The sequence below is a fragment of the Neofelis nebulosa genome, chromosome 9 (genome assembly GCF_028018385.1).
Source record: "Neofelis nebulosa isolate mNeoNeb1 chromosome 9, mNeoNeb1.pri, whole genome shotgun sequence".
Lineage (NCBI taxonomy): Eukaryota > Metazoa > Chordata > Mammalia > Carnivora > Felidae > Neofelis > Neofelis nebulosa.
In genome coordinates, this window is record NC_080790.1 from 106,382,140 (window position 1) to 106,396,898 (window position 14,759).

General features: G+C 40.4%; 1 protein-coding gene across 13 annotated transcripts in view; it reads right to left on the reverse strand.

The window, feature by feature from the left end:
* PLCB4 (phospholipase C beta 4) overlaps positions 1-14,759 on the reverse strand; it is a 426,442-nt gene that overhangs the window by 76,177 nt on the left and 335,506 nt on the right. For all 13 annotated transcript variants that reach the window (XM_058684912.1, XM_058684909.1, XM_058684911.1 and 10 more), the window contains 6 exons: positions 14,389-14,482; positions 11,409-11,488; positions 10,870-10,954; positions 8,056-8,146; positions 6,240-6,335; positions 2-102 (listed from right to left, as the gene is read on the reverse strand). In XM_058684912.1, the coding sequence (XP_058540895.1) occupies positions 2-102; positions 6,240-6,335; positions 8,056-8,146; positions 10,870-10,954; positions 11,409-11,488; positions 14,389-14,482 (547 nt within the window). The remainder of the gene's footprint in view (position 1; positions 103-6,239; positions 6,336-8,055; positions 8,147-10,869; positions 10,955-11,408; positions 11,489-14,388; positions 14,483-14,759) is intronic.

Consider the following 14,759-nt stretch of genomic DNA (forward strand, 5'->3'; position numbering starts at 1 on the left):
CCTTCTTGACACTATTTGCAACAGCCTCCTTGTGACCCAAGTCATCAGCAGAAAGTTCACTTCCAAATTTGTATTCAGGGTGAGCTTCCTCCTCTTGATCAGCTGTGTCAAAGAAAAAAAGAAAAACAATGAAGCCAAATTACTACCAGTCAGATCATCTTCATAATCTTGGGTAGAACACAAACTCTTTTACACGGAAATGAAGCTAACTGAAAATGGGAACATTTAAATATGCAATTCTTTCAAATAAAGCTTTTACTAAACTCTTACCTACTCAAGGCCAAGGAGCACATCTTGTTAGCTGTTATTTCTCTTGCGCCTAGCATGATATGTGACATGTGTGATGCTTAATATGTTTTTAAGTGACTGATCACTTCCACCCCAGTATACTAACCCTAAAAATTAAAGCCTCGATCACTCAAGAATATCTGTAACTTACAAAGGGTCTTCTGATCTTCCATGGGAAGATACAAGAAATAGAAAATATATTTGATAATTAAAAAAACAACAACAGAGTAACTGTCCACTTATAGGTAACGAGCATAGTGACTTGCGGCTGGGAGTGGTGTAACATAAAAAAGAAAGAGCTTGAACTCCACACCTGAAAAACAAACAATCCAGTGAAGAAATGGGCAGAAGACATGAATAGATACTTCTCTAAAGAAGACATCCAGATGGCCAAAAGACACATGAAAAGATGTTCAACGTGACTCCTCGTCAGGGACATACAAATCAAAACCACACTGAGATACCATCTCACGCTGGTCAGAGTGGCTAAAATGAACAAATCAGGAGACTATAGATGCTGGAGAGGATGTGGAGAAATGGGAACCCTCTTGCACTGTTGGTGGGAATGCAAACTGGTGCAGCCACTCTGGGAAACAGTGTGGAGGTTCCTCAAAAAATTAAAAATAGACCTACCCTATGACCCAGCAATAGCACTGCTAGGAAGTTACCCAAGGGATACAGGAGTGCTGATGCATAGGGGCACTTGTACCCCAATTTTCTAGCGGCACTTTCAACAATAGCCAAATTATGGAAAGAGTCTAAATGTTCATCAACTGACGAATGGATAAAGAAGATGTGGTTTATATATACAACGGACTACTACTTGGCAATGAGAAAGAATGAAACCTGGCCATTTGTAGTAACGTGGATGGAGAGTATTATGCTAAGGGAAATAAGTCAGGCAGAGAAAGACAGATACCATATGTTTTCACTCATGTGGATCCTGAGAAACTTAACAGAAGACCGGGGGGAGGGTAAGGGGAGAAAAAAGTTACAGAGAGGGAAGGAGGCAAACCATAAGAGACTTTTAAATACTGAGAACAAACTGAGGGTTGATGGGGAGTGGGGGAGAGAGGAAAGTGGATGATGGGCACTGAGAAGGGCACCTGCTGGGATGAACATTGGGTGTTGTATGGAAACCAACGTGACAATAAATTACATATATATATATTTTTTTGCATGTATGTATGTATGTAGGTATGTATGTGTGTGTGTATGTATGTATTTATATATAAAGACCTTGGAAGGATTGTACTGCACCTGTAAACCATTTGTCAAACCTGGCTTAGGTTTGGGAGACTCTAAAATCATTCCTTAAGCTCATGCTAACAGGGAGGCTGGAAGTGGGTGCTAACTGAAGCTGATGCCCCAAAAGCATGGCCCAGGCTGTGAAAGGAGGTACAGAAGCACTCAGTCCACCAGTCCAGAGAGGGACAAACTCTGGTATCCTCTCAAGGCTGTCAGTGGAAAAAGAATCACCCATTGAAAAATGAGCCACGTGCTGGTGTGAGATCCGGATTCCCATGATCGCCATTCTGCAAAAAGCTCGCATGTAAGGAATCTGCCTAAAAACCAGCCAGAATCAAGAGATACCCATAGACCTCAGGACAAGTCCAACACAAATCCACCCTGTCACAACACAGGGCACGAGGGACCCCTACTGGACAAAAACAGTGAAATGATTTCTGAGAATGGACTCCCAAGAGCAGAGTGGGAAGCAGACCCATAATTGGAGATTTTTTTTTTTAGATCATGTTTAAAATGTGCAAAGAACTCCAGAACAAGAATAAAAGAACAACTATTTCATCATCAGTTGCAAGATGCATTTTTCTACATATTAATATTTCTGATGTTATAATGTGTTTTCAATTGTAAAATGACATTTTACAATTAATTGGAAGCATCTTTCTTTCTTAGTCATAAATAAAATAATGGTGTCTTTCAACTGATGATACCTTAGATTTGGAATTTCTTTTTGCAAAGTATTATTTCAGACACGGAAAAAAGTGAGACAAGAGAGACAGACACTTTCCTGTTTTGAAACTGGTATTCGGATGCATGGATACCGTGGAGACAGATGATTAAAAAAAGAAAAAAGTAGGTCATAGAGGCCTTAGGCAGAAAAAAAAAGGATTTAAGAAGTTGGAATAGGTCTTTAAAAAATCTAGTCCAGTGTGTCCACTTTATAGATGAGGAAATAGATTCAGAGATATGATTTATAAAACCAAGATCACAGAGTAAAATACGGGCCTATATTTCTCTGGATTCTTAGCCAATGCTTTTAACAGGACGCTAAGTTTCCATGAACATTGAATTTCCGTGACTTACAGTCTATAACCAAGACTTTGAAACTTCCCACCATTAAATTTCCAGTTCATATATCTCATAGTCTAACCAGTTCATATAGCCAGATATAAACTATGTGAAGTCAAGGAATGTGGCCCATACAAGTGGTAGAGACTTGACTTTAAAAGAGGTGTGTGAATGAATGGTACCATTCCCTGAGTGTGCAAGAATGCAGAGGCATACCCACAACCACATCCAGTTTTGGCATTCCTCACTGCTCGTTTTACAGTCCTGGAAGCCGCGGATCCTTCTGAATCTAAATCCAGCCTAACAACTGGGGAAATGCTCTCACAGACTAAGAGCCTCTTCTGTTTTTTACAGCCTCCCGGCAGGGTTACTCTTGAACTATGCTTGGCTTCCTCTTGCCTGCTGTGTTGAAGTATTTAAATTAGAGAGTCTAGTCATTCATGTATAGTAGGATCATACTGTGACACCAGGGTAATTATAGCCAACTGGTTGACCAGAATTAAGCCAGGTATCACTGAGGGAACCTAAGAATCATAAATATAACTGGCACAGCAGAAACTTCTATGCCCTGAAAGAGAAATTCAAGTGGGTGATTTTGTCCTCTCAGCCTATTTTCTACATGCACGCTATCCCCCACATGTCCCAATATCATTTGTTAACATTTAATCAAAATCTCAAGTATTTTTTGGAATAACATGGGAGCCCCTAGAGCCAAATATTTTGTAGGAATCATTAACATATGCATAAAAGATGGGAAGTACCCTTATGGATGATAAGTGGAATCAAAAGGACCCTCATTTTGGATTATTTTGTGTGTTCAGGAAATTTTCACATCTTTGACTTTCATCAGTTACATTTTTTGTTTAAAACAACTTAACAACAATTTTGCATATTGGTGTTCTCTTCATATTCCTGTATGTTAGAAGGGCTGTATTATAAGGTACAAAAGGTCTTGAACCTGGAGTCAGGCAATTCTGGGATTGAACTATAATGCCATCGCTCACCAGCTGTGGGGTCATGTGCAGAATCCGTTACCTAAGCTTCAGCTTCCTCATCTGAAAAAGGAGTGTAATGATACCGATCTCATTGGACCATACAAGGATTAGATAAGGCAGTGATGTAAACCGCTACATTCACAGTTGGCACAACAATGGTGGTTGCTATTCATATTATTATTACTTTCCTTGTTAATTTAGTCTATTATTCTGCAGTTTGTTTTACTGGATTGTGCAATCTAGTAATGTCTGACATGCTTTCAACTACCATCTATAAAACTTAACCTGAGTTAAGGAACTCATTTTACATATTTTTCATCTTTTCAAATTTTAGAAGTATTTTACTGACCTTTTGAAATAATATTCAATATTTTATTCTTAAATCTTGATTAGGCTTATTATTTGCAAAAGAAAAAGTGAGATAATAGAATAGGCACTGTGGTTGATAGCATTTTCCAAAGACAGCTGCAAGAATATCTGCTCTTGTATAATGTGATCTTTCCACTCACCTACCCCCCTCAAACTTGGGTGGGCCTTAATTTTGCTTTGATGAATAAAATATACAGGAAATGATGATGTGCCTGTTGTGGGCACAGTTCTTAAGTTTAGCAGCTTCTGCTTTCTGCCTCTTGGAACACTGGGTCTCAGGATGCTTCATCTAAAGATTTGGCCATTGGGGCCCCTGGGTGGCTCACTTGGTTAAGCATCCGACTTCAGCTCAGGTCATGGTCTCACAGTCAGTGAGTTCAAGCCCCGTGTCGGGCTCTGTGCTGACAACTCAGAGACTGGAGCCTACTTCTGATTCTGTATCTCCCTCTCTCTTTTCCCCTCCCCCGCTCACACTCTGTCTCTCTCTCCAAAAATAAATAAACATTAAAAAAAAAAAAAAAAGACCTGGCCACCATGTTTTGAGAAGCCAAACCACATGGAAAGGCCACATGGAGGTGCTCTGGTCTGTAGACCCTAAGCTCCTCACCACAACTGCCAGCCACACAAGTGTGCCACCTTGGACAACCAGCCCAAGTGAACCTTCAGATGACTCTAGCCCCAGATGTCATCTGCCTGAAAATGCATGAGAAACTTAAGGGAGAAGCACCAACCTGAGCCCTAGATGACCTACACAACTAAAGAAATAAAGTGTTATTTTAAGCCTCTAGATTTTGGGGTGGTTTGTTACACAGTAATAGATAATTGTAGCAGTCATCGATTAAATAATTCCAGATACCTCTGCCCTCCTAGAAACTCCCTGCCATATACAACATATGAAAAGTAAGTCATGACTGTTCTCTGGGAGTGGAGTGGAACCCATGGCTTGGACACGCAACACAAACCATCGTTATGAAGTCAGTTCCACAGGAAGCCATATTTATTAAGCTGTCTTTATTACCGAGATTAATTCTCACAGCTTTCAGATTTTCACTTATAATATCAAGCTTTCCTAAAATCTACTCTCATTATTTCAGATATTATAGAGTAATTGAAGAGAGTTTCTGCATGTGTCTAAATTATTTAGCCTCAAACCACTACATAAATCCAAGGCAGTGTCCAATCAACAGACACACAATGTAAGGCCAAAGCATTTTGCTAATCAATTTTCATACCACCTAATGAACAAACACTTTTCTAAAAATATTCCAAACCTTTCAAAGGACCCATTTAAAATCAAACATGAGGGTTATATGGCCCTATATTATGGTTTTATGGCTATATGGCCCCAGTAGCAAATATTCATCTATTTTAAGCAAGGTTACCTTTGCTAAAATTATCTACTGCTATTCATAATTCTGGTGAGCTGGTGATTTGAAGGAATCTGAACTTGAAATTTTAATATTAGCTTTGAATTTCCAGTTCATTTCATGTGTGCATACAAACCAATCATCTACCTGAGGGTCTCTACCCATGTTCCCTTCCTTTTAACTTGCCTTCTATTATCATCATTAACAACACCAACATTTACGTTTTTGTTTACAGGAAGGGATTGCCAAATGTTCTTTTTATTCCAACCCCTTGCCTTCTACAGCAAGGATTCTTTGGCTGTGGATTTCTGCTGAGCAGCTGAAGGCACAACAGGAAGGGAGATGACTCAGCCATGAAAATCTAGTGCCTAGGTAAACTGGAAGTAACATTGGGAAAAATACCAAAAAAAAAAAAAAAAAAAGATTAAAGCTTGGTGCACAAATACATCCTTGACTACTAGAAATTAAACCCTCACATTATCCAAGAGAGTCTATGGAGACAAATTCTTTCCTTTCTTATCTTAAAATTTTGGGGGCACCTGCATGGCTCAGTCAGTTAAGCAACTGACTCTTGATTTCAGCTCAGGCCATGATCTCCCAGTTGATGGGTTCGAGCCCCACATCAGGCTCTGCGCTGATGCTGTGGAGCCTCCTTGCAATTCTCTCCCCTTCTCTTCTCTCTGTTCCTCCCCCGCTTGTACACTCACTCACTCACTCTCTCAAAATAAATAAACTCAAAAAAAATTTTTTTTTCTATGTTGGGCACCTGGCTGGTTCAGTTGAAGGAGCACACAACTCTTGATCTTGGGGTCATGAATTTGAGCCCCAAGTTGGGTGTAGAGCTTAAAAATGAACTTTTTTTTAAAACTATTTTTGTGACACTTAAGTTAAAAGAAAACCAACTTACCACTCTCTATTTCTTCTTCATTATCATCCTCTAAGATGTTAACCGGGGCAGCAGATTCTCCAGCTTCCATCATGCTTTTCAAAGCTTCAAGCTGTTCTGTCATTAAAAACAAACAGGAAGGAGATGGTGACAGGTGCTCCATCACTTGCAAAGCCTGAGCTTGAAGATCGACACTGAGAAGGAAATGTATTGTCTGGGCTCCCACTGGCTACATTCCTAAGACCGTAGCAGATCGCTGCTTGGACGTCTCAAGGGACTTGCAACAACCACACTGTCTACACAGGGTGAAGAACTAATGGAGCATGGGTGAAATTCCAAAGTTCTGGTCATAAGTTTGAGAGGAAGGCTCAGTCACTAAGAAAGATGTTAAGGCTTGGTAATAAAGGTGCGTCATTTGAATGTGATATTGAAGCGATGGAAAAGTGACGTGCACAAGCGACTGAAAAAACTTCAGGAACAAATATCTGCAAGTGACAGATCTGAGACAATTATCCTCATGTATAAAGCTCTGATAAGTCTGTAAAGATAGATGAAGTAATTTTAAAAACGAGAAAACATGTAGAAGCATATTATAAATGGTGATATACAAAGAAACTAGTTACCAAAAACATAAATATCAAAAAAACTCAAGTCTCATTTCCCTTCTCCTAGTCAGCCACATATACATACAACATGGCCAACAGCCAGCAGTAAGAATATCCCTGGAAAGCAGGCATCCTCCTACATTATAGCGAGAATGTAAATTGGTACAATTTTTCTGAAAGACAAAGGTAAATCACAGTATAAAACGTGTATATGCTTTGGCCACCCAACTCTAATTGCACCAATGGATTCCAACGAGAAGCTGCGTAAATGTACAAAATGAACACCGACGTGTGTCTGTCACTGTCGTTTCTACAGTAATGAACATCCATCAGTTGGGACTGGTCACATGGTACCATATCCCACATAATAAATTCTGTATAGTGTTTCATACATTAGAATTATAGTTACCAAGTTGTAACTTTAGTATGAACTTAAGTATACTTAACTGGTTGAGTTAAACATAATAAAAAATCAGTATATTTAACATGATCCCACTGATATGAAAAATGTACGTCTAAACATATACATGTGTCTATAGTACACGTACGTATGTGTAAAATATATAATTTAGTGCTATTTTATTGTTTCCTTATGTTTTCCTTTGTTGTTTTCATTCTCCTATGGTATTATTGCTTTTGTAATAAACTATAAGCACTATAATTTAAAATTTAGAATACCTAGGGTAAAAATACAATGCGATCATACCATTAGTTAATGCTTCACTCAATTAAGAGATGGGATAAAAGAAAATATTTTCCAATATTTCCAGGGAAAATGTCTACATAAAATCATTTCTCTCCCTACACACACATATATACATTCACACATTCACTCAGGATCCCTAGATATGTAAACCTCACACAGGCAAACTGCAAAGGGTAACTTTTGAAGAAGACTTTAGAGCATATAAAATGATAAAATGCTAGTTCCTTCCATCTCGATAAATTCTAAAATGCCTCTTTCCACTTTCTTCTCGTTTTGCCTTGGGATCACTCCAAATCCTGCATCCTATGAATGTATGAATATGCTTTTCCCACTGCAGGAACGAGTTGATGTGGAAACTGCACTTAAACATACACGTGGCCACTTTGCTATGAAAAGTATATGTAACACCACTGTGTCCCTTTCATCCCCTAAATCAGTGGTTTGAAAATTTATTTCACTCCAGACAGCTGAACTGTCCAAACACAATGAGTGTATGCCTCATTATTGATGTGTGTCTTTGACTTACTTTTTTCGACCTCAGGTTTCAGCCGCTTATTTTTGATGAGTATTTTTCTTTTGAGGTCATTGGGGGATGGTAAGGGCCTGCCTGGTTCGAGCTAGAGATAAACAGAAAAGGCTGAATTAATGATGTGCTTCACTAGTTTCATTCCCAGTCCAGAATGAGCATGGAAGCCAGTGTTATACAGCCCAATGTCCACTAGATGGCAGTCAGCACACTTTTATGTTTTCATTCCCCAGCCCCAATTAGCCTACTGCATGCAACTTTGCCCTAGACTGCAAACCGGACATCCAGTCTCCCAGAGGTATGCACAGCCACTCTGCCTTCCCCAGTGGGACCTGGGTCTGACCTGGGGTGCTGTTGGGGGAAGGGCTCCTGCTTAGCCTCAGGTCTTGCTCTTTTTATGTATTGGGTAAAGTACAGGGGATCGTTGTGATAGCTGGGGTCCGAAGTGCTTTCCCAGGCAGAAGTCGAGAGGCTCCCCTGATCCACTCAAGTGTTTGGGCTGTATTAGTAAGCCTGTTTGCTCAGTAAACTGATGCAACCCCAATACCTGGGATTGTGGTTGTGTGGGTTCAATAAGAGAATCAAGAAGGGAGTGGTCTTAATTACTGAAACTTAACCTCTACTGTGGTTTCATTTGCTTGGATTTATGTCTGCAAAGGAGATGTCCTTTCTTTTATTACCTCTGATCCACACAACTAAGCCATATCTACTCATCCATTCCCCCTACCCCCATCCATGCATGGACATACCTACCCACCCATCCACCCACCCATCTCTTCCATGCATCCTTTCATTTTTCTCAAAAGTGATTTTTCTACTACTTATTACATGCAAGGCACTGTGCCTTCCCATGTCTGTGTTGCCTCAAAGCTCTTTGCCCATATTCTGCTTCCTTCAGAAGCCTGCTGAATCTTGTCTATTCCCTAGCGATCTCTCTTGAACCTGGATATCTCTAATAAATATTCAATAGGTTGTAGGCCATCTTCCTTTTTAGCTGTGGTTTTATGTTTATGCTCTATGTCTCCCACAGACATTTAGTTCAGGGAGGTCTTACTCCCACGTGTATTACCTATGCTTCCCACAACACCTTTCATGAATGTGCATGTCGTTCCATAAGAATATGGTGGTCTTTCTATGGCAGCAAGCACCTTAGCCCAATCAGAAAAGTAAACAGAGGGTCTACATAAAACAAAAATAACATAAGGGGCGTCTGGGTGGCTCAGTGGGTTAAGCGTCCGACTCTTGGTTTTGGCTCAGGTCATGGTCTCACGGTTCATGAGATTCAGTCCCACACTGGGCTCTGTGCTGGCAGGGTGGAGCCTGCTTGGGGTTCTCTCTCTCCCTCTTTCTCTTCCCCGCTTGTGCTCTTTCTCTCTCTCTCAAAATAAATAAACTATGAACTATAAAATGAAATAAAGTAAAATAAAATAAAACTAAACAGGGCTGTTTCTTAGTTTGGGTTCCCTCAGAATCAGTCTCAGAGACAAGGATGTGAATATACCTGTAGATTACTTGGGCGGCAGCCTCAGGAAGGGCCAACAGAGGAGTGGGAAAGTGAAAGAAAGAAGGCAGGCACGGGGTGCCCCAGCAGGCACGGGGGTGTTATGAGGCGACTTATCACTGAGGGGGCCAGAGTGTGGTCCCCTGGGGAGCCCTGGCAGACGGTGCAGAACAAAGAACGTGCTGCTGAGCGGTCCCTCCTGAGGGAGGAGTGAGGGGCCCAGCGGGAGGGCTGTCTGGTCTCTAGCACCTCAGGCCCATCTCTCACACACGGGCAGAGCAGGCTCCAGTGAGCAGAGGACCGCACCTCATGCAAAAAGCGGCAGGCACAAGCAGCTGCAAGTCAGGCCAGTGTGCAGGGAACAGGGAGGGTTGCAAGGATGCGGGGCATGCAGCCTGCAGAGTCAGTAGGCTGAAGGTAATCAGGGGTGGGTGCAAAGGATGCAAATATCCTCATGTCCTATATTTTTTTCAGGTTTTTTTTTTTTCCACTACTGCAGAGTACTTTATACTTCATCCTGTTGGCTTACTTCCTACTCATACCATCTTGTGACAGTGGATCTTTACCACTTTGGAGGTTATGGACCCTTGCAAAAATGTGATGAACTCTCTGGAATCAAACTATATACCAAAAGAAGGAAAACAAAGCAAACAAAAACAAATGCAAAACCGTACACAATTTAGAATGAATTCACAGACCTCACAAAGCCTATCTGCGGGCCACAGGTTAAAAATTCTTTGCTTTATGAAGCAATCAGCAGGTGTAAAAATGAAACTCAAAAATGCATGTCTAACACTTTCCAAGTATTTGTTGTGGAGTTGGGACATTGGACTTCAGACTCTTGTGACTTCTTCCATCTAGGGAGTTCTCACCACAATGGTCTTCCATTTGATTTACCTGGAGAGGCTTTTTTAAAAACACCATGCTCAGGCCTTACCCAGATCAATTAACTTAGAATCTCTGAGCGGGTCCCAGGCAAAGGTATTTTTAATCTTCCTTATAGATGATCCTATCATGCAACCAACTAAAGGACAATTGCTGAGTATAGATTCTCTTCCAGGAGGCATTTTATAAAACTTTAGGACAGAGATCTCAGAAACCATAGAGACCTTGAGACCTTCCAGATTAAATTGGGCTACATGTTTGTTTTATGTCTCTCTCTTCACATCTGTCTGAAGCACAACAGCTTTCTGTATCAATTAATTTAAATAAATATGAAGATCTTTAGTCCTCTAGCACTACTTGACCCTTTAGAAATGAATTTCAAAACAAATCCATTCAGGTTAGAAATACAGTTTGCTAAAAATACATACTGGATGTGATTCAAGTGCTTGTTTCAACAGGAGATCCCCAAATAGATCTTCGCAATATTTGGACATCTTGTACTGTTGATATTTGCTGGAGAGAGAGAACTGGCATTCGTAAATTCAAACATCCATTAACAGTCCAAGAATAAGAGACATCCATTCCTAGATGATTAAAAACTCCCACTCTGCAAAGTACATGCTTGTCTTCCTACGGCTAAGGGAGATGCTCTGTTATATACCACGAACTTTAACTGGTATAGTTTAACAAGTAGATTTTGCCTCCCCAAATAAGAGCTGGAACACAGAATAAAAAATGGCTTTCAAGTTCATGAAGTCTGAGATCAAGTACACTGCCAAATCTTCCAACTCAATGGAACCTTGAACAAGGTGTCCAGATCTCTGACCTTTTGTTTTTTTTCCTCTTTCTTTTTTGCATAAGAACAAGTGTCCTTACTATTTCACAAAACTGTTCAGCTATTTAAAAAGATGGAGAGCAGGAGTGGGGAATGGGTAGTAGATACTTAGAGGAGATTGCACCCTTATACCTGCAGTGATTTTCAAAGGAGAGAATTACAGGATATTCGGATGTGACAAACGCAGTTTCCTTGATGGCTTGAATAACATCCTTTAAAGATAAAAAGTGTAAATGAGAGAGGAGCAAACAACAACAACAACACAATTAAGGCACCTGAAACCATTCAGATACTATTAATTTGAGCTTTTCAGAAAGTCAATTCTGGCAATAAGACCTGGAGAACCCATTCATCTTGTTACTTTCACACGTGGAGTCCCCTTGTGGTTCGTTAGAGCCCAGGGACCAGTTTATGGTTAATGACCCTTCCCTCCCCTGCAAAGCTCTCTCTGACTTCTCTAAAATTATGGGGCTAGTAACGAACAAGAAATTTCATCTAAATCACATGCTGGCTTCTTGCTTGATAATCTGGCAAGACAGGTTCAGAGTTTCCCTTTCTTGCTGAAGGGCAGGTGAGGTTTTGGTACAGCGATTTTCACAGCAGACCACTCTTTCACCTCTTCCGCCTAGAAGAGAAATGTATTGGTGATAACCTAAGGATTAACGGAGGCTTTTATTGGCTTTCTTCTGTGTTTGGGAGTCTGTCCTTGGCTACATTTCATTAATTTGATGAAGATTCCTGTGAACTGATGTGACATTTACAACATCCCCTGTTTCCTATTAGCCTGATGAAAGTGGTTGGTGGGGTAGGTGACCAGGAAGTGGGGGTTCTCCATGGTCAAGCAACATGTGAGGTAAAACACGTGTTCTAGATGTCCCTCCCTGAACTAGAAGCTTGGTCATTTGAAATAACCTTTGAATGTGCTGAGCATGTCCTTCCCACAGATGGCTGGTCTTGCTCTCGGCTTTAGAAAGCATGGTTTCAAACTAATGTTTCTTTTTTTTTTTTTAATTTTTTTTAATGTTTATTTATTTTTGAGACAGAGAGAGACAGAGCATGAACAGGGGAGGGTCAAAGAAAGGGAGACACAAATCAGAAACAGGCACCAGGCTCTGAGCTGTCAGCACAGAGCCCGATGCGGGGCTCAAACTCACGGACTGCGAGATCACGACCTGAGCCGAAGTCGGACGCTTAACCGACTGAGCCACCCAGGCGCCCCTCAAACTAATGTTTCTACAACCAGAACATCATACTTGGTAAAACTCCCCACATTCTAACTGGCTTGTAGTTAACCACAGGGAAAATCGCATCATTCAGTTAAATGAGAAAATATTTTACAATAGTAATCTCCGGAAGTCCAGTTGAAACAATAATGCCTTAGGTTAGATAAACTGGGGAGTATTTTAGTGAGCATTCTTACTGATGTGGGAAACAAAGGCAGGAGGAAATGGCATATAAAATTACGTTTCCTTATAACCTGCAGGCCATTGACAAATACTTGAGGCAGGCGAGTGTAACAGTTCTCCAGGAACTCCCTACTGTCCTAATGTTAATGCTTTGCTAGAGGGAAAACAACCTTAGCTTAACAACAGCTAAGCCTCCGGTATCCCATGAGTCTTCTTTAGCAAATGAAAATCCTTTGGAATCTTCCCCTTAATTTTACCTCCCCCCAACTCCCAAGTATGTAATCACTCTCTCTTCATGGTCCGGAGGCAGCTCTTTCTGCCCATGGGTCCTGTTCATGTACTTGAATAAAATCACCTTTTTTGCACCAAAGATGTCTCAAGAATTCTTTCTTGGCTATTGGCTCTGAATCCCACCACCACTCCAAAACCTCATCACTTATGGCTAAGGTGGTTCATTAATTATTCTTGCTTAAACTCTCTTCCTGGTAAAAATGTCTATGACCTTGATTGTCCATTTGAGCTGAGCAAGAATTACTCCTTGAGGAGAATTTTGGCTCTTTTCATGGGTTCTCCTTTGCTCACCTCCAAACTGAAAGGAAATAGCCTTCTTTTTAGCTAAGCTTCCTTATTGGGCTCCTTAAATCTCTAAAGAAGATGTCAACCCTTCCCAATTTGGTTGGCTGTGCAAACTCATGGCTTCCCACTTGAATATACCCTTGGTACTTCTCAGGGAGTGTAATTCCTTCTCATGGAGCATAATCTTGAATTCACTGCTGCTCAAAATTCACCAGCATCTGGCTAAGAGAAATGGTGTGCATCAAGTTATGGGTATACAGACTAGGCATCTGTTTTTATAAATACCTCTGGTGATTTTCCATACGTAAGCTGAGTTGAGAACCAATGCTGCAGATGTTGAAATAACTATTCCAAATTACACCAAACTGACAGAGACGGATGTACCTGAATATTGGCCAACCACAGCACTGGCCAACTATGGAATTTCATTTTTTTAACTTGTCCTTTGGCAGGCTATCAATGGAGCATATTAAGGAGCATTCTAAGAAACCAACCTTCAAACTGTACAGAGAAATCACCAGAAGGCCAATACTGAAATGCCTGTTTATGTAACTGTAGATTCTCCTCTTTGAGGGTCCATGGGGAAAAGTCTTCTCTCTGGCATCAGGACTGGGAACAACTTCTTTGGACCAACAGCCCTGTTTCTAGTTTCTGAATCTTGTGAATTATGTTTGTCTCCTTGCACTGAATTCTAGAAAGTTTGGGGCCCATTTGTGGTATGGTTTGGCAGTTTATAAGACTTATTATTGAGCACTCATAAACTCTAACCTCATTTACTTTATTACTCTTATAGGCGCTATTTAGAATCTATTTTATTTTCTGTATTCTATTTATTTTTTATGCCAATTTTAAGTCCTTCAGAAATAATGCAAAATAAGAAAACAGAAAAGAAAATGAAAGACTTTTTAAAGTAATTAGAATCAGGGGGATGCTGGCAGAGAAACTCATTATGTAGGACCCTCATGGTGTTATTAAGTAGAGAAAGCATTTCTTCTTGACTTTCTCTTCAAAACCAGAGGAAAGGAATATGAAAGTAAAATGCTTGAGAAAATGAATAATTTGTGTTCTCCACTTCATCTATTTCTACAATAATCTGGAAAAGACTACAGCTATGTGATTTTAAAACTTACCTTAAAAAGGATATCTGTACACATTGCTTTTCCATGAGTTATTATTGGTTCCTGGTCTTCACCTTTTCCATCCCAACAGTCAAGTTCAACACACCTGGGCAACAGAGTGAAATTACAATATTGAACCCTTACCATAAAATAATGTGTGCAAACTGAAAGAACAGACATCAAAATAAGTTGTTTTCTTATATAAGTAGAAAATGGAGGGAACCTGGATAGCTCAGTCAGTTAAGCATCTAACTCTTGGTTTCAGCCTAGGTCATGATCTCCTGGTTCATGGGTTCAGCCCCACATCAGGCTCTGCACTGACAGCATGAGCCTGCTTGGGATTCTCTCTCTTTCTGCTCTTCCCCTGCTTGCATGCTCTCTTT